Source organism: Argiope bruennichi, chromosome 1, assembly GCF_947563725.1.
Source record: "Argiope bruennichi chromosome 1, qqArgBrue1.1, whole genome shotgun sequence".
Lineage (NCBI taxonomy): Eukaryota > Metazoa > Arthropoda > Arachnida > Araneae > Araneidae > Argiope > Argiope bruennichi.
The window spans coordinates 53,258,474-53,284,542 of record NC_079151.1 but is presented as its reverse complement, the minus strand read 5'-3'; the positions used below and the strand labels follow the sequence as shown (position 1 = coordinate 53,284,542).

At 34.1% G+C, this 26,069-nt stretch overlaps 1 protein-coding gene across 2 annotated transcripts in view; it reads left to right on the top strand.

Annotated features, from left to right (window-relative positions):
• Positions 1-24,228, top strand: part of LOC129981270 (nose resistant to fluoxetine protein 6-like) — a 48,439-nt gene extending 24,211 nt beyond the window's left edge. For both annotated transcript variants that reach the window (XM_056092045.1, XM_056092053.1), the window contains exons 8-14: positions 6,126-6,288; positions 6,926-7,005; positions 8,079-8,213; positions 10,460-10,580; positions 20,088-20,262; positions 22,511-22,674; positions 23,871-24,228. In XM_056092045.1, coding sequence (XP_055948020.1) covers positions 6,126-6,288; positions 6,926-7,005; positions 8,079-8,213; positions 10,460-10,580; positions 20,088-20,262; positions 22,511-22,674; positions 23,871-23,996 — 964 coding nt within the window. In that variant the 3' untranslated portion in view covers positions 23,997-24,228. The remainder of the gene's footprint in view (positions 1-6,125; positions 6,289-6,925; positions 7,006-8,078; positions 8,214-10,459; positions 10,581-20,087; positions 20,263-22,510; positions 22,675-23,870) is intronic.
• Positions 24,229-26,069: the final 1,841 nt, after the last annotated feature.

Sequence of the window (26,069 nt, the reverse complement as noted above, 5' to 3'; positions counted from 1 at the left end):
TGGCTGAAGGAATACGGCATAGTGTCAAAATTCAACAGATGGGATGACATGACGTGTCTTGCAAATGTGTTCATTTTTGTGGACGGTACAACGAAACTATGGTTCGAAAACAATGAAGATAGATTGACATCTTGGGATGTTTTCAAATCAATGTTAAAAGAGGCATTTGGTGAAACACAACACTATGCAAAGAAGGCAGAGGATTAGCTAAAGAATAAAGCTCAAAATTCTGGCGAAAGCACGCAGTCTTACATCCAAAGTGTGTTGGGGTTATGCCATCAAGTCAAACCAGATATGAAATGATGATGAAATTGTGAATATTGATGAAAGGAGTCGCCGAAGACGTTTACCAGGCACTACTGACGAAAGAAATAACCACTACAGAGGACTTTATTAAATGGTGTAGAAAGATCGAAGAGATGCAGCAAAAGAAGATCTGGGGTAAGAAATTTGAAAAGCTTCCAAATGTCGTACCAATGGCTGCAATTTACCAACAACAGGATCTGATGTCACTGGTACGTCAAATAGTGCGTGAGGAGGTCCAGCTCCTCATATCTCCAGTAGTCGATCCCGAACTCCAAGACAAAGGCATTGAAGCCATTGTTCGAGAGGAAGTGGAAAATGCTTTGGCTCCTTTGTCACAGACAACACCAGAGTGGAAAAAGGTGAAACCAATGCGCCAATCTTCCTATGCTGACGTTGCAAGACCAGCGCCCGTAGCACAGCAACCACAGAGGAAGACAGATGTCTGGCGCACCCCTGATAAGAGAACCGTGTGTTTCCATTGTGGCCGCTCTGGCCATGTAGTTCGATACTACCGAGATCGCAAAGTTATTTTTGACGCATATCGGGCTAATAGGAGAGATTTCTGCCTTCCGCCGTCGAATGAGGGACGCTATACCGACGAATACAGCCTACCGGCAGCGCGAAGTTTGTCGCCCAGCCCATCACGAGGACGATCGCCGACAAGCCGCTATAGATCTCCGTCGCCATATAAAAGATACAGTCAATCTCCAAGCTGGAGATATGAGGAAAACTAAGCGGCGCGACCTTCCTTGGGGTGAGGCCGCTAGTGACAAAACTCCTCAGATTGCCTCAAAGATGTCCGGAAACAATATTGAGAAAATCGTCGACAATGAGCCAGTACCTGCACTTGTGGACTCTGGAGCCTCATCTTCTGTTTTCTCGGAGAAGTATCGTCACCTACTGAAGAAAGTTATGTTTCCAACAACTAACAATGTTCTTTTAAAAGTCGCCGATGGAAATTACGTGAGACCAGTGGGAAAATGTATACTTCGTTTCGAAATCAATGGCCGACCTCAAGCATTTGAATTTATTGTTTTGCGGCAATGCAGTCACGATATCATCCTTGGTTTGGGACTTTTTGGGCGCTTCTCAAGCTATTATAGATTGTGGCCGTTCGGAGCTTTTGTTTTAAGACGTCATTCGAGAATCCCAAACTCCAGACTCCAGCCGTTTATTCACGTTGGAAGACTATACAGTACCTACTCGTTCTATCAAAAAGATCACCGTCTAAGGCCGTAAGAACCTTCGAGCTATCGAAGTAATAGTGGAAGGAAATCGGATGCTCCTCTTGAACAAGGAAGTTGCTATTCCGTCTACTATAGTAACATTCCTTAAAGCTGAATTATGGATTGCCAACAGACAAGGGGAACCTCAGGTCATCCCTAAAGGCATGTGCATCGGATATGCCGAACCCTTACGCAAAGACTGCGTTAATACCATAGATGAAGGATCGCCTTATTCCAAGACCACTTCAAAAGCAAAGTTGGGTGTCATCGACTGTACCACGATGATAGCTCCGGATTTGAGGATCGATCAAAAAGAAAGAATGTTGCATTTACTCCAGAGGTTTCCAGAAATTTTCGACCAAGAAAGGACTTTCAAGAAAGGAAGTCATCTCAATGTTAAACACCGAATAAACACAGGCGACCACTTACCTATCAGTCAGAGAGCTTACAGAGTGTTCCCATCTGAACGCCGCATTATCAGTGAGGAGGTAACCAAAATGTTAGAAAGAGATATCGTTCAACCATCAGAAAGTCCATGCTCATCTCCAGTTGTCTTGGTCAGGAAAAAAGATGGAAGCTGGCGTTTTTATGTTGATTATCGCCGACTCAACAAAATTACCAAGAAAGACGTATCCATTGCCGCGTATTGACGACCCCTTGGATTGCCTGAAGGGGGCAAAATATTTTTCGTCTATGGATCTCTACTCCGGTTACTGGCAAATAGAAGTTGATGAAGCCGATCGTGAGAAAACAGCTTTTATAACACCTGAGGGATTATACGAGTTTAAAGTGATGCCATTTGGCTTATGCAACGCTCCTGCAACTTTTGAAAGGATGATGGATAATCTTCTGCGACATTTAAAAGGGACAATCTGCCTTTGCTATTTAGATGACATTGTGGTGTTCTCAGAAACATTCGATGAACATCTTCAGAGGTTGAATACCATCCTTTAGTGTATACAGAACGCAGGCCTTATCCTTAATCCAAAAAAATGTCGCTTTGGAGCACAAGAGATGAAGATCTTGGGACACCTAGTATCCAGTGATGACGTACGACCGGACCCAGAAAAAATAAAAGCCGTGAGTGACTTTCCTGTGCCTGGGAATATCCATGACATCAGAAGTTTTCTGGGACTTTGCTCTTACTATAGCCGATTTATAAAGGACTTTTGCCATAAAGCCGAACCTCTGCAGTTGTTACTGAAGGGGGACACAAAATTCTGTTGGGGAAATGAACAAGTGGAAGCTTTTAATACCTTGAAGAAAGATCATACCTCCGATCCTGTCTTAGGCCTTTATGACGAAACTGCACCAACGGAACTTCACACTGACGCGAGTGGATACGGAATCGGCGCAGTATTAGTCCAAATCCAAGATGGGAAGGAAAAAGTAATAGCTTATGCCTTGCGTCCACATGAGCTATAACTAAGTTTCAGCCATATCTCTTTGGAAAGGCTTTCAAGATCGTCACTGACCATCATTCCCTGTGTTGGACTGAAGGATCCCTCTGGAAGACTCGCTAGATGGGCGCTGCGACTCCAAGAATACGACGTATCAGTGGTGTACAAAAGTGGAAGAAAACACAAAGATGCTGATAGTCTGTCCAGAAACCCATTAAAAGTCGATGCTTCATAGTCTGGGGATTCACTAATCTCTCACAAGAACAAATGAAAGATCCGGTATTGGCAAAAATAATAACAGACCAACAAAGTGCCGAAACAAGTAGGCTGGGAAACTTTGAATTAATCGAAGGACTCTTCTACAAGAAGAATTTTGATCAGTCCGGAAGGAAATTTGTACCAGTGATTCCGAAGCATTTACGGTTCAGTATTCTAGAATCTCTCCATGACGATCCTACCGCCGGACATCTAGGATTCACCAGGACGTATGATAGAATAAGAAAGCGATTTCATTGGCCAGGCTTATACAGAAATGTTCGAAAATATGTGATGCACTGCCAATAATGTCAAAGGAGAAAATCTATTCCTTAGAAGCCAGCAGGTCATCTCGTGCTTATTCCACCAGCTGCTTCTCCTTTCCATCTCATCGGAATCGACCTGCTAGGACGATTTCCAAAATCTGACGATGGCAACAAATGGATTGTAGTATGCACCGATTATTTGACACGGTACGCAATCACCAGAGCTTTACCGACGGCGGAAGCTACACAAATCGCCAAATTCCTACTAGAGGACATAATCCTGAAGCATGGAGCTCCACGAGTTATCATTACAGACCGTGGTCAAGTTTTCCAGTCCAAGTTGGTGTCCGATATTAATCGACTGCGCAATATCGCTCATCGAATGACAACAGCCTATCATCCTCAAACAAATGGCCTCACAGAGCGATTCAACAAAACGCAGCAGATATTCTTTCTATGTATGTTGATGTCGAATAGAAGAACTGGGACCAGATATTGCCGTTCGTCACATTCGCCTACAACACTGCCAAGCAGGACACGACAGGGTTTACGCCTTTCTACCTACTACATGGGCGAGAAGCTGAAACGCCGTTGGATGCGAATGTTTCCTCTCTGCCACAACGAGTTCAGCCAAGAAGACGATTACGTTAGCCATCTGGTCAATAAGGCAGGAGAATCGAGGCAATTAGCTCGTGCACGAACTTTCGAGGCTCAGCAGAAAGATCGCCGGCATTATGACTCCAAACATCGGATGTTGGCATACGAACCAGGGGAATTGGTGTGGATTTTTATTCCAGTTCGTAAAAAAGGGCTTTCCGAGAAACTCCTCGAGAGGTACTTCAGGTCTTATCAAGTTTTGAGGCGGTTGTCCGAAGTCACTTATGAAGTAGCCGATTTGATCCTAATTCTAGAAGACGGAAACCGAAGGAAGTTGTCCACGTTTTACGCATGAAGCCATACCATGACCCAGAAGAACAAGACGACCAACATTCTTATAAAATTATGGAGGTTCCGGAAAGAGACATTTCTGAAGAGACTACTCCCCGTAAAGACACGGCAACTTATACTGCCCCTGTGACTCGATCAAGAACTAGAGCCAAACAATAAAATATCATAACATAGAGACGCTGTTCTCCTAAGGAGGGACAAATGCCGCATTGAAGAAAACCAGTCGGATCTCCATGTCCGAATGGTCATGGCACTGATCTCATAATCAAGAGACCGTAAGTTCGAATCCCGCTAGAGACAATGCGATTCATATTATATGTAAATATTTAATTCCTTGATTTCATGATCCAGAAGATACTGGACATTTCTTTAGCTTATCAGACAAGTGTTCTGGACTTTTCGTATTGTCTCTAGAAAAGTATTCTGGAAATTTCCCTGCTTGTATAAAAGCAGAAGATTTGTCAGTCACTGTGTTCTGAGTCCAGAGTTGAGTTAATGAATTGCTTTTGCTCTACTTCTTGTGTGTGTTGTTGAGTTCCATACTAAAGTACCTACGTGACAATATTAATATGCCAACATTTATTTGATATGAAATTTTATGATTCTCAGATACTTCAACAAGCATAGCCTTCTCCAGCCACTTCTATTTTCGAAAGAATAGCAAAATAAACCTTTGTAGGGATCAGCAGCATCAACAAATTTTCATCGTCAATTAATTTCACATCTTTGAAAATGTTGTTCTTTCTTATGGAACATGCCATGGACAAGCCCGCTGTTATGAAGACAGCGATTTAAGCCGATAGAGAGCGCCTCTTATTTTAGTGGCGCCAACTAGGGCCAAGAGTACGACTTTGCCACTCACTCATTCACTCATTTGCATCACTCATTCGCTTGCACAACCCCTTTTTAATGGCGGCACATTCACATATCTCACTGATAGAACAGAGAAAGAACAACCATACCCGAACCGGGTACAAACCAGAACGTCCAGATCACGGGGAAGACGCGCTACCCCCATGCAAGGACGCCAGGTCATTGAAAAAGTGGTAACATTGATCTCAAAATGGAAAACGATGGAAGACAGGCAAACCTTACGATTCTTTAAAGATCGTGAGCTATCGTATGAAATGAAAATTGTCGAAATCAGTTCAGTGCTTGTTGGTGGAGAATTGTGTCACAGTTTTTCCCAACAGAGAATGTATGGTAAATAAAGTTTATTTTTAATTACTCTGATCGATGGAGATGGGGAGATATCAGATAACCCTTAGTGACTTATCTAGAGATCATGAACCTTCATATGAAATAAAAATTAGAGACACTGGATCAATCCTTTGGGGTGACAGACTGATTCACTGATTGCCTTTATTATTTTAAATAAACAGATACATAAAAAACATCTGCTTTAACAATAAATTTATGTCATATCGTCAGATAGTGGGGTTGGGTATCTTGCGATATTTAGTTTCTGTATTAAGCATAGTATTTTGAAATTTCAATAAGTGACACCCTGTATATTTAACAAGAATATCATTCGAAATTTTTTTAAAAAAACCCATTGTTAATATTCTTAACTAAATATTGATTAATTACACATATCTTACAGTACTCAAAGACAAATACTTTTGAGTTTTTATAACAATATTTTTTTTTATTTTACATAGATTTATAATTGTGATGGGATTTCATTCCTCTGTCTTTATTTATGGCTCATTCTTTTTTTATAGAATTACACCAGTGTACATGGCTATACTGGGATTCTATACCACCCTCTTCACCTACATAAATTCTAGCCCAGTATGGCCAACTTACGATACAAATCCGGTGTGCAGAAAAAATTGGATATGGAATTTTTTATATATAAATAATTTCATTACACATCAGAATCAGGTAATAGAATTATCCCATGTGCTTAAAATTTGTGTATTGTTTTATTTATTTGTGTTTTACTAATATTGGTTCTGCCTACAATATACAACTATTTATTATGACCAGAAACACATAACTTATTTTTGGAATGTGTAAGACAAATGAAAGAATTAAAATGACATAAAAACTCTTTATTTTTTCCCAAACAAAACCGTAAAATTTTGTGGTTTGTTTGCTCACTTTCATAACTTCTTGATATAATTTAATATAGTTTACTTATAATAAAGGTTGTATATGTGTGTTTTCTCTTTTCTCGAACAAATTTAACTAGCGGGGCGATAGTTATTTGCATCAATAAGAATATTAATTTTAGACCAGGAAATAACCTCTCGATAAAAAAATACATGTTAAAAAGGGAAGATGCCATTAATTGATTCTTCAAGTTCGTATATTTCAAATTCGCAATTTTGCATGCTTCAGTAAGTGTCGAAATAATCTATTTTTTAGTAATTAATCAGAACAAAGATATAATCAAAAATATGATTCCAATATCATTATATGAATGCTTGAATGAACATGTTGTTGTTTTGTAACAATTTATGTATCGGGGGCTTTGTTTCTTAAACAGCTAATTACGTTCTTGAATTGTTCTTTTCAGTGTATGAGCATGACTTGGTTCCTCGGATGCGTTATGCAGCTGTATGTGATTAGTCCTTTATTTATGATTCCTTTGAACAGGTGAGTGCATTCTCGAAGACTCAGTTTGAGAGACATCATTTAAACTAATGAATTGTTTTGAAAATTCATGTTGTTGTTGTTTCTTACGGCACTTGCCATGGACAAGCCCGCTGTTACGAAGAAAGCGATTTTAGCCGGTGGGTGAGCGTCTCTTGTTTTTATAGTAGCGCCAACTAGGGCCAAGAGTGCGACTTTGCTACTCATGCATCACTCATTCGCTTGCATAACCCCTTTTTATAGGAGGGAACATTCACACATCTCACAGATAGAACAACGAATGAAAAACCATGCCCAATCCGGAACCCAGGACACCCAGATCACGTTGAAGACGCGCTACCCCTATGCTAGGACGCCGGCTGAAAATTCATTCCTCGACGGGCATCATCGTCGACCCATTTCATTTTTTTATTTAACTTTATTCTTCAGTAAATGATGCCATTGTTTAAGTTTTAAAGATTCAAAGCAGAAGACCACATACGCATTTCTGTGCCCGTAATATCAGACTGAAACCGCTCCTTATACGAGTTTCTATTCAAGACCATCGCATAATATTCGCAATTGTTCCAACACTGCAAGCAACCAATAACGCATTTTGTAATTCATAACGTAAGGAAGAAAACCGACAAATAAAAATTTTATCCACCGAGATTATTGAGTTTTTGACGTGTCCGGTTCGCAGACAAATAATCTAGTAGACATAATTCCAAAATAATTTTCTGACTGTCTGAAATTTGTAAATGCCTTAAATTCTCGATATCGATTTTTTTTTTCCGTTTACAGTATTTTCTTTTTGTATACTTTTGATATGAGAAAATAAAAAAACCAAATATTGACTCCCAGATATCTCTTTTGGTTTCTTAATATTAAGCTCTAAAAACTTTTAAATGACATCCTGCAGAATATCCTTGCAATATGAAATGAAAAAAAAAGTAGCACATTATAATAAATATTCCATTTACCGGCTTGAAAATACACAATTTCTCAGAATTCCAGTAACAACTTTTCTGTACATAAAATTAAAAGTTTCGCGTTCTATCTTTCTGTATATTAAAACTTTATTTTTTAAATTTCAGATGGTCGAGAGTTGGATACATTTTGTCAGTCGTCACTATCTGCGGTTCATGTTATGCAACCTTTCTAACAACTAAAAAACATAGAATATTTGCCACTCTGCCAAAAATTCTAAATATGGAAGAACTAAATATACGGTGAGTCATTTAATTGATTAGGATAGAAAATAATTGAAAGAGAATTCTTTGATAAAATTATGTTTGCTGTAAAAACTTCTATAATATAACTGCCCTTATAAGAAAAATATAAGAAAAATTTCCTGCATGGAAACACAGGAATTTTGGCATGGAATTTTTCTCATGAACTTTAAAAAAACTACACGAGCACTCCTTGTTTCTCAATAAATAATATTAGCCAATGGTTTAGAAATGAGATATAAAAGGAAGTATTAATCTGTGCGTAAAACTGTGTGTGCATGTATGTGTGTCTGCGACGTCCAACAAATCTATCGCACTCATAAGCATGAAATGCGACACACAGGTAGTATGATGACTCCATGCACCTCGAAGCTCGAATTTCAAAATTTAAAACGGAAATTTTTTTATTTAATGTTTTATAATAGCTTGAAAATTTCTTCGCACAGATTTGCTCCTGGTATAGTTTCTAATAGTTGTAGAAAAAAATCCTTGCACTGTCAAAAGAGCAATTACTTATTATTGCTTTTTTTTATACTTTCGTGGTAATCTACTGAATTTTAAAATTTTTCTGTATATTAATCTTCTTGAAACTGAAATTAAATTTCCTTCAATCCAGATTTTAATTCACTTATCTTTTTTAAACTTTTTGAGATCATTATTATTTCTTTAATATAAAACAACGATGTTCAAAATTGTTTTATTGATTTTTAATTCATTGCTTTTTTCAGGTACATTGAAAGTTTTTTTTATTTATTTATTTGTTTATTTTATTGCTGAGCTGGTCAGTGAATAAAATTTCCCTTAGCAGAAGTTTAATTTCTTTACTGATTTATCAAGTTGCCCATGTAGAAATCGAACACAATGAAATTTATGCATATAAAACGCTTATTATGTACACAAAATAGGACCGAATTTTGTGTCTATACTTGGATCAATCACTAATTGGTAAAAGTTAATAAGTTGTATTTTTTTTATATGCTTGAATCGCCGCCAATTCTGAGACAATTTTTTTTTTTACATTAGATAGTTCTACCTAAATGATTTAGATGCAAAGTCTCTATTACAAAATGAATTCAAAGTCCAGATACATTCTATTGGCATCGATACATTTAGTTCCAAAAAAAAGTCTAGGCAGCGGAATTCACTTAATTGTAACCAAATTATGGCATGACTACATTGGTTCTACAATTCGTAGAATATATGCTATACCACGAATATCTGTTTCATCTGAGAGTAATACAATGTTCAGATTCATGTGTAAGCAGTTTTTATTTGAATTTTTATTTGACCTTCGCTTTTCAGTTCGGTTGGCTAAAGTATCTATAAATAAAGCACACCTTCAAAATTTTTAATGTTGAAAAATACTTATTATGGGGGACAGTTTTAGTAATGGACAACTATATAGTAAATGAACTATAAGCTTTTTCTTTAAAAGAGGTTTTGTTGAAAAAAAATCCAAATTTGAAATCAAATCATTAAAGAAGATATGCCAAGTAATGCCCGGAATTTTCCCAAAGCTGATTTGCCTAAAATTATGAAACTGTTGATTGTCTTAAAATAGTGATATTCGAAATTTCATAACTCGTTCAGATTCGGTCGAAGAAGATAGAATCATTTTTTATTTATTTAAAAGTCGCGATGTTAAGTATGTTTCAACGAATACGATTCCTTAAAGAACCAATGAACTGCATAAAATTTATATTTCATAAATGTTTCCTAATTACATTTATTGACTGAAACAAAATATTCTTTTGAAAGTCAATTCAAAATCTGAAATTTATAGTGTATCAGAGAAGTAGTTATTGAATAATGCTTTGAGATACTCCATAAACTATATATAAAAAATATTTTTATCTCATATAAGACTTCAGTGCTGAACGATTGAATTTTCTGTAATCATACTTTTTTTTTTTTTTTTTTTTTACAAAAGCATGTTCCATTAAAAATGGTTTTTTTATTAAATCAATATAATCCCTTTCGCTTCAATACAAGTTTAAATTTTAAGGGAGCTGATAGAAAATTAGAAAGAAGTATACTACGAGGAACATAAATGTATAAAACTTCTACAATAATATGATATTTATGGAATTTAATTGAAAAGTTTAGCAAGCATTAATCTCAGTGAACTAGCTGGTCGTCAATGACTGATATTTTGTAATATTCCAAGACCTATCTATATATACGCTACAAAACCAAATGAGGAATGAATTTATTATTTTAAGACAGATTTCATATTTTTTTTTCAGGATTTGGCAACATGTTGATGAAATGTATCAGAAAACTTATGTAAAATTAACTCCTTATATTATTGGCATATTACTAGGATATTATTTGCATCGGAGGAAAGATTCCGAGAAGAATAGTACGGTAATAAAAAATTTCTACGTTTTCTATATTATTTTTTTATCAGTAAAAATAATTTCTAACGATGAATAACTGCGAACTTCATTTTTACCATAATAAATTGGGTCTGTTTATTTCTTTATTAATAAATATCGGCTCTCACTCTCTATAATAATGCTGATATGTATTTTTATAAAAACACATTCTGTATAACCTAATTTTTTTTTTAATTTGAGGCGTTAATTATAAAAATAAATCATGAAACTATTATGCAGGCATAAGGAACAGGTAATCCATTATTTTTCCTAATCATCCACGATTCCATCTTGATGCTACAGCTTAGCGAAATATGTCTATATGAAATCCTACTGAATACCAAATGAGTAACAACTGTTTGTAATTATCAAACTAACCCTGCTATGTCATTGGCCGTGAAGTCCATACCTGAACTGTGCTCTAAATGAGGTTAATAATAATGTACAAAAGAAATAACTTTGTAGTTGTTCAAATTCTGAAGTCATAAAGAGATATCTTTAGTCAACATCTAATATAAAACATTTAGGAGGGAAGTATATAAAGGGAAATTTTTATTCTCTCTATCATGCAAAACAGAATGGAGACAATTTACACTTATACGATATTCGTCAAATTATCGCTTGATTTAATAATTCATTGCGAGTGCTGCAGGAAGGAAAAAGATGCGATGTCACAGTACAACATAACCATTCAAAGAAAGCAACCGTATTTTTACGAAGTACCCGGAATAATGTGAATGACCATTAGCATGTGGTAACATAGCGAAGTGAAGTTGATATAGTATCATGAGGGCCAGCACTGGCCATGATATAAAATCTCCCGGAGGAGGTACATCTCAACAGTGAAGTACCTCGGCCTTACAAAATTAGTTTAACCAACAAAAAACTGTCTACTTTCTTATGCAGTCATCTCACATCCCCATACTCGCGATTCCCCCGACAACGTGACAACCTGTAGTTAAATGTTAGATGATAGGTGTAGTGAAGTTCACCTGAGGACTAAAACTTAACTTGAATTAAATTTATTATTAGCTATGAATGAAAGCCTAGAAACGCCTTCATAACTTTGGAAAGTGCGGCTGGTTGATTCTCTAAAATTTCATACTTGATTATAGCTTCTCAGTTATCTCACAGTAAGCAGAAAAATTTTTCGCCATTGAAATCCAAATCTTCAAAACTCTTTTTATTTTGGTATCTTCTATTGTTTCAATAAGAAATTTTCAAAGCACACAGCGGTAAATTTAGACATTTGACGGTCCTAGATCATCATTAGGTTCTTCATTTAATAAAGTGATCATTTTAGTTTCACCTTTCATCAATTTTTAATTTGATCAAAACAATTATATTTTTATTTTATTCATATTATACCATGAAAATCCACATTTCCGTTTTTTATTCTATTTATAACGAGTCGTCTTTAATTAAGGAGAAATGATAATGATTTTCAGAAATTTGTTGCACTATTATTCATTCATCATTGGTGTTGCGACGCCAACGCCACCTTGTGATTTTTTTGTAGCTATCGGCAGAGAGAGTTTCAATAAACAGTGTGTTGTGAGCGTTGAGTGAGAGAAAACATGGTCCGTCCGAGCCCTAGCGAAAAAAGCGCCGTGTGTGTTCTATGTGCGTAAGAACGATGGTTCTTTCCAAATGTAAAAAGTGCGAGTATAATCTAAACCGGAGGTTTATTCGTTGAAGAATTGTGTTTTTGAGTGATTACGAGTGCCAATCAAGAGTGCAGTGTCCAATTCAAGGTGAGAGCAGTTCCCTTGGTTCGTAGTTTCGTTTTTAAGCTAATATACTTATAAAATGGCTTTGCTTAAAAGTCTTAAAAAAGACGAGCTTGTGCTTGTCGCTGAAGAGTTAGGATTAGAGGTACCAGTGAATCCAAAAATTTTAGATTTAAGAAGAATAATTGAGAGTAGTGACGTTTTCAAAACAGATAAAGAATTTATTCAAAGTGTAATTAATTATGTTTTAGAAGAAAAGAAATCTAAAAAAGATAATAAAAAATCTAAAATTGAACAAGTAAAGTTAAAATTAGAACAAGAAAAACTTAAGTTAGAATTTGAAAAAGTTAAGCTAGAGCAGCTTAATAAAGAGCTTGAGCTAACAAATGCTAAGAGTAAAATGGCCCTGAACAAGTAAAAAAGATAGATAACGAGTCTTTTAGTTTGGAAAGCTTAATTAAAAGTGTAAAAACTTTAACGATTCCTGTCCCTTCTAAAACAGAAGCATTCAATTTGTTCTTTCAATCAATAGAAAAGGCTTTCAAAACTAAAAATGTCGCAGAAGAATTTAAAGCCGAAATTTTATTAAATATTTTGGGAGAAAGAGTAGGAAATTTAATGGTTTACGTCAAAGAGGAGGAACTGGAAAATTATGAAAAGATTAAAGAGTTAGTGTTAAAGCAATTTCAGCCTACTCCTCAAGAGTGTCTATATCAATTTCGAAAAGCTCAAAAATTAGCGACAGAAAACTATGTTCAATTTGCATCTAGAGTTGCCTCTATGTTTGAATACTATTGTCAATTGAGAAACGTAAGTGAATTTAATGATTTGTGCCAATTAATAGTATCAGATCAAATATTTAATTCCCTTGATCAGGAGTTAATGAGTTATATCAGCATTAAACAAGGGGAAGATTGGTACAAACCACAACATTTAGGTCGTGAGTTAGATTTGTTTGTATCCTCAAAAGGTTCGAATAAAAATGAGTCGAATTCAAGTTTTAAACAAAACAAATTCATTAAAAACAGATTCGAGAAAAAGTATCATAAAAATGTTACAAGTGTTTTTTTGTCCGATGTTAATGAGTCAAGGTGTTCATTCTGTTTTGAAAATCACACAATCCCCTTTTGCGCTAAATTTAAACAACTTCCTGTTGAAGAAAGAGTTGAGATAGTTAAAAAACAGCGCCTTTGCTTTCTTTGTTTAAAAGAAAAATGTTCAGCTATGAGATGTAAGGCAAAAACTTGTAAGGTATGCAACCGGAAGCATCATACTATTGTCCATTTCCCGAGACATAAAATAAATCATCAAAATGAAAGTGATTCGATTATTGCGCATCAAATAGAGACAGCCAATAGTTCAGGGTCATCGCTAAATGAGAATGCGAAAGTATTTCACCCCTCTTACCCCCCTGTCTCCTCAACTTTACAGACGCCAGATGGTGCGGGATATGCTCATAAGTCGGTATTCGCGATAAACAAAAATGAAAAGAGTAAAACAGTTTTTTTGAGCACTGTTAAATGTTTCATTCGAGATACGTTTGGTTTTTGGCAGGAAGTGAGATGTTTATTAGACGTCGGATCGATGACTCATCTTATGAGCAGGCAATGTGTAGATAAATTGGGATTGAAAAAAGAAAAAGTAAATATTCTAGTAACGTGTTTAAATGATTCTTCCATGTGTGTTAAAAATTGCGTAAGTGCGGTAATTTCAAATTCCGATAATAGTTTTAAAAGAGAAATAAATATGTTAGTAGTAGAGAAAATTACCGATTTAACTCCAGTTAAATTTTTAAATGTGGAAGGACAAATTCCTGAGAACATTAATTTAGCAGATGATACTTTTTATGTTCCAGGTCCCATTGACTGTTTATTGGGTGCGGAAATTTTCTATGAATTATTACGTAACGGGCAAATATATTCTGAAAATTCTAATCTTATTTTCCAAAATACAGTGTTTGGGTTTGTGGCTTCAGGTAGTAGTACTTGTGTAAATAGTGAGTTAAAAGTACATTGTGGATTAATTAAGGAAGGAGATTTAAATGATACCTTAAGAAAATTTTGGGAATTAGAAAATGTTGATTTAGAGCGAACCAAAAATAAAGAGGCAGTTTTGTGTGAGGAACATTTCGTGAAAACGCATTCAAGGGATGTTGAGGGCCGGTACATAGTTAAAATGCCCCTTAAAGATGATCCGAAATGTTTAGGTGAATCAAGGGACATAGCTCTCAAACGTTTGGATGCTCTGTGTATTAGGTTAGAGAGAGATCCTCAATATCTAAAATTATACAAAGATTTCATACACGAATATGAACATTTAGGACACATGAAAGAAATAATCACTGAGGAGGATAATTCAGAGATAAGATATTATATGCCACACCATGGCGTATATCGGCCACAAAAAAGTACCACTAAATTGAGAGTGGTCTTTAATGCGTCGAATCCGACAAGTAATGGATTGTCACTCAATGCGTTGCAATACAATGGAGGACTTGTGCAAAATGACTTATTTGCAATAATGCTAAAATTCAGAGAGCATCCTTATGCCTTTACGGCCGATGTTAAAATGATGTATCGTATGATACTCATGCACGAGAGCCAGCAACCATTGCTCAGAATTTTATGGAAAGAGAATCGTGATGATCCAGTAAAAACGTTTGAGCTAAAAACAGTGACTTATGGGACAGTGAGTGCTCCCTTTTTAGCAACAAGAGTACTGTTGCAACTATCTAAAGATGAAGAGAAGAGCTTTCCCTTAGCAGCACCAATTCTTAGACAGAACTTTTACATGGATGACGTTCTTTGCGGCGCATCTTCTTTAGAGGAAGCTAAGGAACTGAAGAGTCAACTTTCTGGTATATTGGCGAAGGGAGGAATGCAGCTTCATAAGTGGCCCAGCAGCCACTTAGAACTGGTTTCAAATATCGATGGAGGATATGACTTTGAAAATCTCATCGAGACTAAGACGTTAGGAGTGTCCTGGAAGTCACTAGAGGACTGTTTTGTTTTCAGAGTTGCAGTCGATTTAAAGAATTCTTACAACAAGAGATGTGTTCTTTCAACTATTGCTAGACTTTTCGACCCACTGGGACTACTTGGTCCAGTAGTCGCAAAAGCCAAAATCTTCATGCAGAGCCTTTGGAGTCTTAAAATTGATTGGATGGATGAGTTGCCATCTGAAAGAGCCAAAGAATGGCACCAGTTTCTTGAAGATTTCAAGAGTATAAACAGTATCTGTATTGAAAGGTGTATTGTGCATCCGCATGCGACGAGGATTGAATTACACGGTTTTGCCGACGCTTCAGAAAAGTGTTACGGAGCAGTGATATACTGTCGTTCTTATTCGTCAAACGGCATACCAACAGTGAAACTTGTGACGAGCAAAAGCAGAGTTGCACCCGTGAAAAGTGTCACAATACCGCGGCTTGAGCTGTGTGCCGCCGTCCTCTTGTCAAAGCTGATGAAACGAGTTGTGACTGCTTTACAAGTTGATTCACCTCCAACGTAAATGTGGAGTGATTCAACAATCGTTTTAGCATGGATCCAAAAAGACCCTAACATGCTAAAGACCTTTGTGGGAAATCGAGTTTCCACCATTCAACAGCTGACCTCTGCAGAACAGTGGCATCATGTTCCCTCGTCTCAGAACCCGGCTGACCTCATTTCCAGAGGTCTCGACCCATCAAGCCTGCACCACAGTTCATTATGGTGGACTGGACCTCCATTCTTGTCCACTGAGGACATGTCTTCCAGTGAGCCACCACCAGTAAGTTCCATTGAAGAGTTCCAATCCGAGTTAAAGACAAACCAGAGAGTGATACAACATGAACTAGAACGTTTAAAATTTAGTGACTCTAATAACTTTGTTTATCTTAATGCTAAAGTGAACAATTTTGTGCATGATATAATTGGTTTGAGTAATAATTATTGTCGTTTAATTAGGATATTAAGTTATATTTACAGGTTCTTGAACAATTGTAGAGTTAATTTTCCTAAGAATTTTGGAATCTTAAAAGCTATTGAATTAAAGGAATCTGAAATGAAGCTCCTTAAAATTATTCAAGAGGAAGACTTTCACAAGGAAATCAAGTCTCTCAAGGTATCAGGTTTTGTCAATACTGACAATCAGGTAAAAAATTTATTTCCCTTTTTGGATGAAAATGGCATTTTGAGAATTGGTGGAAGACTTACCCACAGTGATTTAGATTTTGATAGTAAATTTCCAATTCTTTTATCTAAAAATCATACATTGTCTTATTATTTGTAGAACATTTTCATCTAAAAAATTTGCATGCTTCACCACAATTATTGTTATATCTCATACGTCAAAAATATTGGATTGTAAGTTGTCGTGATTTGTGTAAAAAAATAGTTCATTCATGTATTGTGTGTTTTAAGGCTAAACCTGTTACTTTAGACCAGATAATGGGAGATTTGCCGAGAGATCGAGTAACACCTAACTATCCATTCAATGTGAGTGGAGTTGATTTTTGTGGACCATTCTTCATAAAATGTCGCAACCAGAGGAAAGGTATTTTAAATAAAGTCTATGTGTGTATTTTTATATGCTTTGTAACCAAAGCAATTCATCTAGAGATTGTGAGTGACTTAACGAGTGGAGCTTTTATTGCTACACTAAAAAGATTTTTTGCAAGGAGAGGCAAATCATCCAAAATTTATTCGGATAATGCTCAAACTTTTATTGGAGCGAATAGGGAAATTAAGAGATTACTTGAGATTGTAATTGATCAAGATAAAATTCTTGCTGAGTATTTACTCTCAGAGGGAGTTGAATGGAAATTCATTCCACCCCGTTCACCCAATTTGGGAGGCTGGAGTGAAGTCCTTTAAGTACCATCTTAAACGTGTAGTAGGTAAAGCTAATTTAACTTATGAGGAATTTTTGACAGTTACAAATCAAATAGAAGGAATTCTAAATTCCAGACCATTATCACCATTGTCCTCAGATATAGATGACTTAAAGGTCTTGACACCGGCACATTTTTTAATAGGCAGGCCTATCAGTGCAATAATAGAACCAGATATTACGAGTATAGACACTAATAGGTTAAAATTGTGGCAAAGAGTAACGAAAATTGTCCAACTTATTTGGAAACGTTGGCATATTACCTATTTAAGCCATTTACAAAATCGCACGAAATGGCAAATAATCAAAGCCAATGTCAAGATAGGTGATTTGGTACTGTTGAAAGAGGAAAATTTACCGAGTACCAAATGGGCTATTGGTCGTATTCTGAATATTTACCACGGTAAGGATGGTAACGTAAGAGCTTGTGATGTGAAAACACAAATTGGTGTTTTCAAAAGAGCTATTTCAAAATTGTGTAAATTACCTATGGATAATAGAATTTAATTAGTGTAATATTGTATAGTGATTGTGTAATATTGTAATGTAATTTGTATTAGATTATAATTATTATTTTTGGTGTGATATATTTTGTATTGATGTTCAGTGTTATTATTTTGAAGTGTAATATTTCAAGGCGGGCGGTATGTTGCGACGCCAACGCCACCTTGTGAGTTTTTTGTAGCTATCGGCAGAGAGAGTTTCAATAAACAGTGTGTTGTGAGCGTTGAGTGAGAGAAAACAATTGGAATAGTTGTAATATATTCATTTTCAGATTTGAAAATCAAAGCATTCATCGGGATTTTAATCAACAGCTTTATTCTCAGCTCAATCATTTCGGTATCAATTATTTTTAATTTTCTATTTTTCTGGCTCAATGGTAAGCATGCGTATGGGAAGATCGACTTAGCAACAATATTATATAATTTATTTCAAGTAAATTTTTATCTTAGTCATAGAGCCCCATGTAAACCCATATTTTCATTTATTTATTACTAATGCCATTAGCGATCAGCTAGTTTGATGGCTGCAAAAATTTAATGAAAGCTTTCAAGCATAATGTAGTCTTTATATCCTCGCCAGCAAAATATTTTTTAAATTTCAAATTTCGGCAGATACGTAACTCATACTTTTTAAAAAGCCTTAGACTGTGATGTTCTTTTTGCTACGCGTATCCTTAATTTAATAACATTTTATTTAAAATTTAAATAGGAAATGAATAAATTTAAACAAATCCAATCAAATATTAATAATATCGAAACATTTTATAAGAATAAAAAAATAATACTCACGATTAAATTTGTATGTGTATAATAGAATATATTCTGTAATATATGAGAGAAACATTCAATGAAAGACTTCCCGATTTATTAAAATATCCAATGTGCCATAAAGAACGGATTTCAAAGCTAGAAGAGCAATGATATGTTTTGTTCTTACATCCAAACGTATTACTGAAAAGCACTTGTCTTTAAAAGTAATGATCTTTAAAAGTTTATTACCATTCTCACTTCTAAAATTAAACCTTAACTGTAGCTGTCGAACTGCTTCTAAAAAAAACGTGGAAATCTTCTTCAATGCCTTCTTTAAACATATACAGTATGGAAATATAAGTCAAATTGATTATCAAAAATAGAAGAAAAATACAGGATGACATATTTTTAGAAACCACGAAAACGATTTGAGTTCCATTACAACAAATGAAATGTTATGGTAAAAATATCTAAAGATACATTTAAAAATTAATTCAGATTAGACGACGAAGCTTTTACGGCAATTAAATGCAAATTTTTTTTTTTATGCAATGATATTATTAGAAGTTGGGCACAGAAATTGATTTTAATAAAAATTTCATTAAATTTTTTAAAAATTAAAATTCTAGTTAAAATTTCCATCCAATGCGCTTTAATTGCTTCTTTCCACCTTCCAAAGAATATCCGTGCCAAATTTCGTTGCCCTCAATCCAACAGACTGTCCCGAAGAGAGTTAATGCACAACTAGACACACATTCTGCTTTATGTTTAATACATAGTGAGCAAAATGTTCAGATAATTAACAGAATCTTTACTTTTCAACAATAAATTAAAATCACGCTATTAAATACTGAATGAAACATGAAAACAGTATACATTTGATTGCAATTCTGTTTGCATTTAATATAATTTAGAGATTACTTGGAATACAAATTTAGGAAAACTTTCGTCAATAATTAAAGAGGTTTCATTAAAAAGGAAATTCATTTATGTTCTTTTATTTTTACATGCGCTTACTTTTTTTGTAAATTGCCGGGAAATGCCAGAATTAGCTTACTTTTTTAACAATTTCAATTTTTAATTATGATTTCTTAAAAGTCTCTGAAGTTATATTTTCACCGTCAAAGTATATTCGTGAAAATTCGATGATTCTAAATCAAACAGCTTACCTTGAAAACACTAAAGTGCATAGATACACGTTTAGCTAAATTATTGGCATAGTTGCCTCTAGTTTGCAGGGTACCTATATTCTCAATTTATCACACACAAATGCGCAGATGCTCGGTGTTCATAAACAATTTCAAAAACAAATAGAACAGAACGAAACTATGAAATCAAGAACAGTTTGTATTTGAAAAAGTGTTAATGTTACATAAGTACTTCTTAATTCATAGAATTTCTATTTTTTATAAAGTAATTTGTCAGGTTAATTGGATTCTTTTTATTGATTTGCCCGCCATCCCTCAACCCAGTGGCATTAGGCTTTGGCCTAGTCAGCCGCTAATCGGACATTAATTCGTCAAAAAATGCAAATTCCCCAGTAAATGCCTTTTACACAAGATGGTAAGGAAAACTATGAAATAGGTTTTATTTTGAAAGTTTCTTACTTTATAACTTATTCATAGCATCTACCTTTTTCTACAGCTGACTTTGACTTTTGGATGGATCATTTATGTCATTCAGATATGGTTCTGTCTTTTCCTTCTCTGGAACAGAGAAGAATCTGTTTGGGAATCGGCTGTCTATAACGGACTTAAAAGTCTTGTATATTCTTGCAGTTTCTCGTGGATTATTTTTGTTTGCGCCACGGAACAAGGAGGTTAGTAATATTAATGTTTTACTGCAAATTCTTTCCAATAATTTCTAAAAATGCATTAATTAGATTTTTATATACAATTTATAAGTATGAAGAAAAAAAAATAATAGTCATTTCAATAATAATAATACAACGGGTGTTCGAATGAGAAGGTACGAAACGACACTGTGAGTATACATGAAGACTTTATTCAAAGTATAATATATAGGCCTGAGCTCAACGATCCCACTGATTAACGAGCTGAAGGATTCCTCGTTTCCAGAATTCCTGTAACCGTGACGAGACCCAATCCATCACAGCGTCCTTGAGTTTGCCGACCAAGTTTTAAAGCGCTTCCCTATCAGATGTTATTTCAGGGGACCAACACATGAAAATCGCCGGCCGACATATCCGGGCAGTAGGACGAATGGTCGCGCTGCTCCCACTTGAATTTTTCCAGTTCCACGTGTGTGACCCTGGAGACGTGTGGACGCGCGTTATCATGGAGCAGAACCATGTATAATATTCAGATTTATTTTAATTTTTTATTTTTAAGACTGACAATTTTAGTTATTCAAATATTCAAATTTTAAAGCAAAAATTTCGGATATAAAGTTTTATTACAAAAATTCCGATAGGCTTGTAATAAAAAAAGGCAGATGTTTTATGCCGAGTGAATGATTAAATATTTATAAAAATACTAAATTAATACTTTTTTATTCTGTATGTATAGTAGTTTGCAAAAGTATTTTACAATCTGACTTTACTGAAGGATGAACAATATTTCATCCAACAAGATAGCCAAGAAAAAAAATGGGAAAAAATAATTAAAGACGCCTTTTATAATTGTAGGACATGAGTCAATGGAATATTATATTATATACATATACAGGGTGACCAAGAAATAACGGGAGGTGTCAAGAGTCCTGTAGATTGTTATGTACTGGACGAAATGTAACAAAATTTGGCTAACAAACACATTAAAGCATGCGATTTCGATTTATCAAAAAAAAAAAAAATAGTACCTAAAAACACCGATAGGGGAAATCCTGGCTCGGCAAGGGCATAATGTGAAAAAAATATATATATTACTGCCAATGGAAACAATAAATAACAACACACCAAATACCAATGAAAAACGTTTTTACAAATTTGGACTTAAGATGACCATCAGCCTGATGTTCCAGTAATTAATTGCATGCGGTACACGAGGTTTTCGACGGTGGCCCGCAGCATATCGACATTTATTCGTATGACATGTAACGTTATTTGTTCTTTTAAAGTAGGAATGTCAGGATCATGTCCTTGATACACAACGCCTTTCAAGCAGCCCCACAACAAGAAATCGTCCTTGGCCTGGTTGCGCACCAAGAATTCCCGTTTTTTCAAATTTTTCTACCATTCTTCGTAAGTTAGTTATGGTCATCAGTGGTCTACGTAACTGTTTAAACTACTGGTATTCGCGATAATCAGCACTGGCATTTTCATCTTGCTGATAAAACAGCTTGACTAATAAGGCATGTTTACGTACTAACAACGTCATCTATGGGCGAATTCTTGCACAATGATTTAAATTTCAGCAAACCTTCCATTTATCTCGTACATACAAATTACGTAATGAAGTTTCCGATCGTAGCTCCAGAATTTTCTCTATCGGCGTTTTCTAGTACTAATTTTTTTTCTTCTTGATAAATCGAAATCGCATACCTTAAAGTTTATGGTGGCTAAATTTTGTTATATTTCGTAAAGCACATAACATGCTACATGGTGGCTCCGAACTAATATATATATATATATATATATATATATTTGGGTGAGTGCAAAAGTTCTACCCGTTTTTATTTCCCATAAAAAAGAGCAAATTAACGCAAAATGAACAGTACCTACTATTGTGTATAATCCCTATTGCTTCTATGACTTCTAACTTTTACACTCACCCAATACACAGACAATTTTAGAGGTTTTCGCCGATTTACTACAAATCTGAAATTAGCATAGTTTGATTCTCCGTCATCAAGGCTGAATACTATAAAAAAATAACAGATTGGACTTAGAATACAGGAAATGTTTATTGAAATCTTTTAAATCTCAATCAGTTTACCAGAAGGAATTAGGAAAGTTGAATTAACCGATGTATTAATGCTAAGAAGTTTATCTTTCATTTTTGTTATAAAATTAAGTTCATTATAATGTTATTATTTTTTCTTCTTTAATCAGTGTCATTACAAAAGTTAATACACATTTTCTTTAAAAAATTTGTGATTCTTTTCAGGATTTATGAATAAATTACTTTCGTATCCGATGCTTAAGCCAATTTCTCGCCTATCATACTCTGCTTTCCTCTTAGAAACTATAGTGTTAGAGGCGTACTTTTTAAGTGTTGACGCATTTCCGACAGTTGACGTCTCTAAAGGCTTGCTGTTGAACTTCGAATGGGTACGTACAAGATTATTCCATAATATAGTTAATATTCCGTTATTTTTATCATAAAATAAAAAATCATTTGAATTAACTATAAATTAAAAAAATACTCACATTAATTTTTAAATCAAAATAAATTCAGAAAGATAAGCAAACAAATAATTATTCGCTTTAAACAGTTGCAGTACCAAAGTATTAGACATCCATAATATTTGTAAAAAGACGCACAGTGTATATTGTAGAATATTCAGGAATCTAAACCTACCCTCTCCTTACCACTGCTCGGCGGACGATCCCCAAATGCAAGGACGTTTGAATTCTCCTGTTCTCACGGCAACCTTTTTTTTATTTATTTTTTTAATTTAAAATTTAGATTCAGATTCTACTAATTAAATGTCCGTTCTAGACTAGAAAAATTAGATGTCCGTTCTATTAAACGGACAGATTAAATAGTATTCAACTTGTGAAATCTATCGCTTGTGATGATGTTCATAGCTAAACTAAGAAATTCCCAAAGATAATTTAGGTTTATAAAATAGTGGAGATTATTAAACCTGAACAACTATAAATCAACAATAGCTAAGTCCAAAATGACTTTTTTCATACTTTCCACAACATCTCCAGAGACAAACAATCATCAATGTCCATTTCTTTGATCACGAATACACCCATTCTCAGCACATTTTTTTAATGTTTGAGAATTTGCACTTCAAATGAATCTCTGTGTAGTAATTAGACACTCAAAATTTCCACTTTAAAACTCACTGCACCCATACAAAACCCTTATTCTTGCTATTCCTTTACCTAATCTACTACTTTCTGCCTAATAAATGACATTTTCGATGTCACTACCCTCTACTTGACATAATCACATCTGAAAATATAGGAATAGAGAAAGTCACCTACTCAAATAAAAGTCAAGGATCACTTACTTATTTGAAGAAATGAAATGTTCTAGTTATCTTCTCTTAAGAAAAATCGAAAAGGAAATATTCAAACAATGTTGAGAAAAAAAGATGATCTTTTCATTTTTGTAGCGATGCGTTTGAAGTTAACTGAATTATGAATATAAACTTTAACAAAATAAATCTATTCAAGTACCTATTGATTTTATAAAATCCTGAAATCAAGTGAACTGTTTTGGTACATACTTTATATCATCTCTGCTGCTTTTTTTTATATTGTCATATTAATGGAAACCTTTATTTCAGATACCAGTCCTGGCTCATTTGTTGATGTGGACACTAGTTTCGGCGTTCGTCGTATCTTTGCTGATTGAGTATCCTGCAAAAAGATTATTGGACACTTACTTCTCAGGAAAGAAAAAAACATCGTGATTTTCATTTAGAACATTGACTTATAAATATTTATGACACCATTTGATTTTAAACATTGTTCTTTTCCATATCATAGAATTAATGTAAATAAGAAAGTGTGTTTTTGAACTTACCTCCTATCCGAAGCATTTCAATTTCTTGAAAAGCATCAGTTACGTACAGATTCATTTAAATGTAACCATAAAGAAAGGAGATTGTACAAATGAATATAACTCTTATGAACTTTAATCAAGCTCACTTTTTACAATAATTGAAAAATAATAAAGTATAATAATGTATAGGATTTTATTATTTTTATGGATATTTAGTTGCTCACTCCTTATATCTTTCCGAAATTTCATTCGTTATTCTGGCATTTTAATTATCACACAGCCAACATAATAATTTTTTCTATTCAAATTTCTTGTTGAAATTTGAAAATTTTACCGTTATTCTAGGGTCTCTGATTAGTTTTAACTGGACATAGTGGCGAATTTTAATATTTTCCGGCACTAGGCAGTACAGAAAATGAGCCTTCTAGTTAAATAAACTGGTCGTTTTAGGTTCACATTTCAACACATTTTTTTAGCTTAATTAAAATATAAATCATTTATTTGATGTTAATTTTTATTTTATTCCTATTACTTTTTATAAATTGTCTACCTGGCTTATTCACACGAATATAGACTAATAATCTTTTGGCCAAAATCAAACTAGGACCATGATAGTGATGTTAATTATCATGAATTAGATTTCAGAAATATCAGAAATTTGATTAATTAAATAGCCAGGTATCTAAAAATACCTATTTATTAAATCTTCGTTGAGACAGAACTACAATTATAGTCACAAAATCACCTACCAAATTTGATATATTCAAATCGCTGCATTTTTGAGTTATCGCGTTTACATGGTTTTGAGAGTACAGACCGACAGATGGTCAATCCCTCGTTGTATTTGACTCATGCTCTGACAATTGTCTGCACTATAGATTTCAAATCTGCGTACTGCATTTTATCCGTCTAGCTCTCTTCGTTTTGTAATTATTCAAATTTGAATAATTTTGTAATTATTCAAATTTTATTCGTTATAACTCAAAGCATTTTTTGAGTTATCTATATCGCAGAAGGCATTTTTTAATATTATTTTTGAACTCAGGGTGGTCTAAAATGTGAAGATTTGGCAAAATCTCGAGTTCAAATTTGATGATTACAATATTTTTTCTATACGAGAAAATGAAAAAGTTTTAAACTGCAAAGACCATTATGCTTCTTAAACTTTTATAACAAAAGAAGGAATTTGTTCCCAAAATTTGAAATTTTTTTCCGTAACAGCGAGGTTTAAACAGCAGTTTTTTCAATTGTAGTTTCTGTGAGCAAGTTCATCACTTCAACTGCTTTAAGCGCAAACAATCACATTTCTAAAAAAAATGTCAGAAATAAGAATTTTTAAGGAAAAAAAATGTCAGAAAATATGGACCTTATTTCATTTATAAGTTCATCATCGTTTTCATGAAAGCAAATGCAAGATAAATAAGAAATAAATTAAAAACATTTTTATATATAAATAATAATAAAGTATAATTTTTTCAAAATGGGACTTCAAATTAAACTTTTAAACATAAAAGAAATTTTAAAATATAAAAAAACAATTAATCATCTTTTCTTGAAAATGAAAGATCAGGAAGTCATATAGACAACAAGACGTTTGATAAGCTATTCTCAGCTCTCAATCTATTTTCTTGAGAACAAATGAAGAATGTATAACGGATAATGTAAGATTTTCTTTATGCTTATTCCCAAAATTTGATTTTAAATTAAAACTATATAAAGGGAGTGATGATCTTTGCTTGAATATTAAAGATAATGAAATCATATAAACTGAAAAATAACAAAACATGAAAAAAAATTTTGAGGCCTTAGTTATCTGGAAAAAAGAATTCCTTTAAAAACAAAGGAAAACAGAAGCTGAACAAAGAAAAATCAAATTACATAGATTTAATAATGATAACGGAAAACCAGAAAATTAAGAATGTCGTAAAAACACTAAATGAAGCATTTTTTAGAATATCTGCGGAGTTGGTGAAGCGAAATA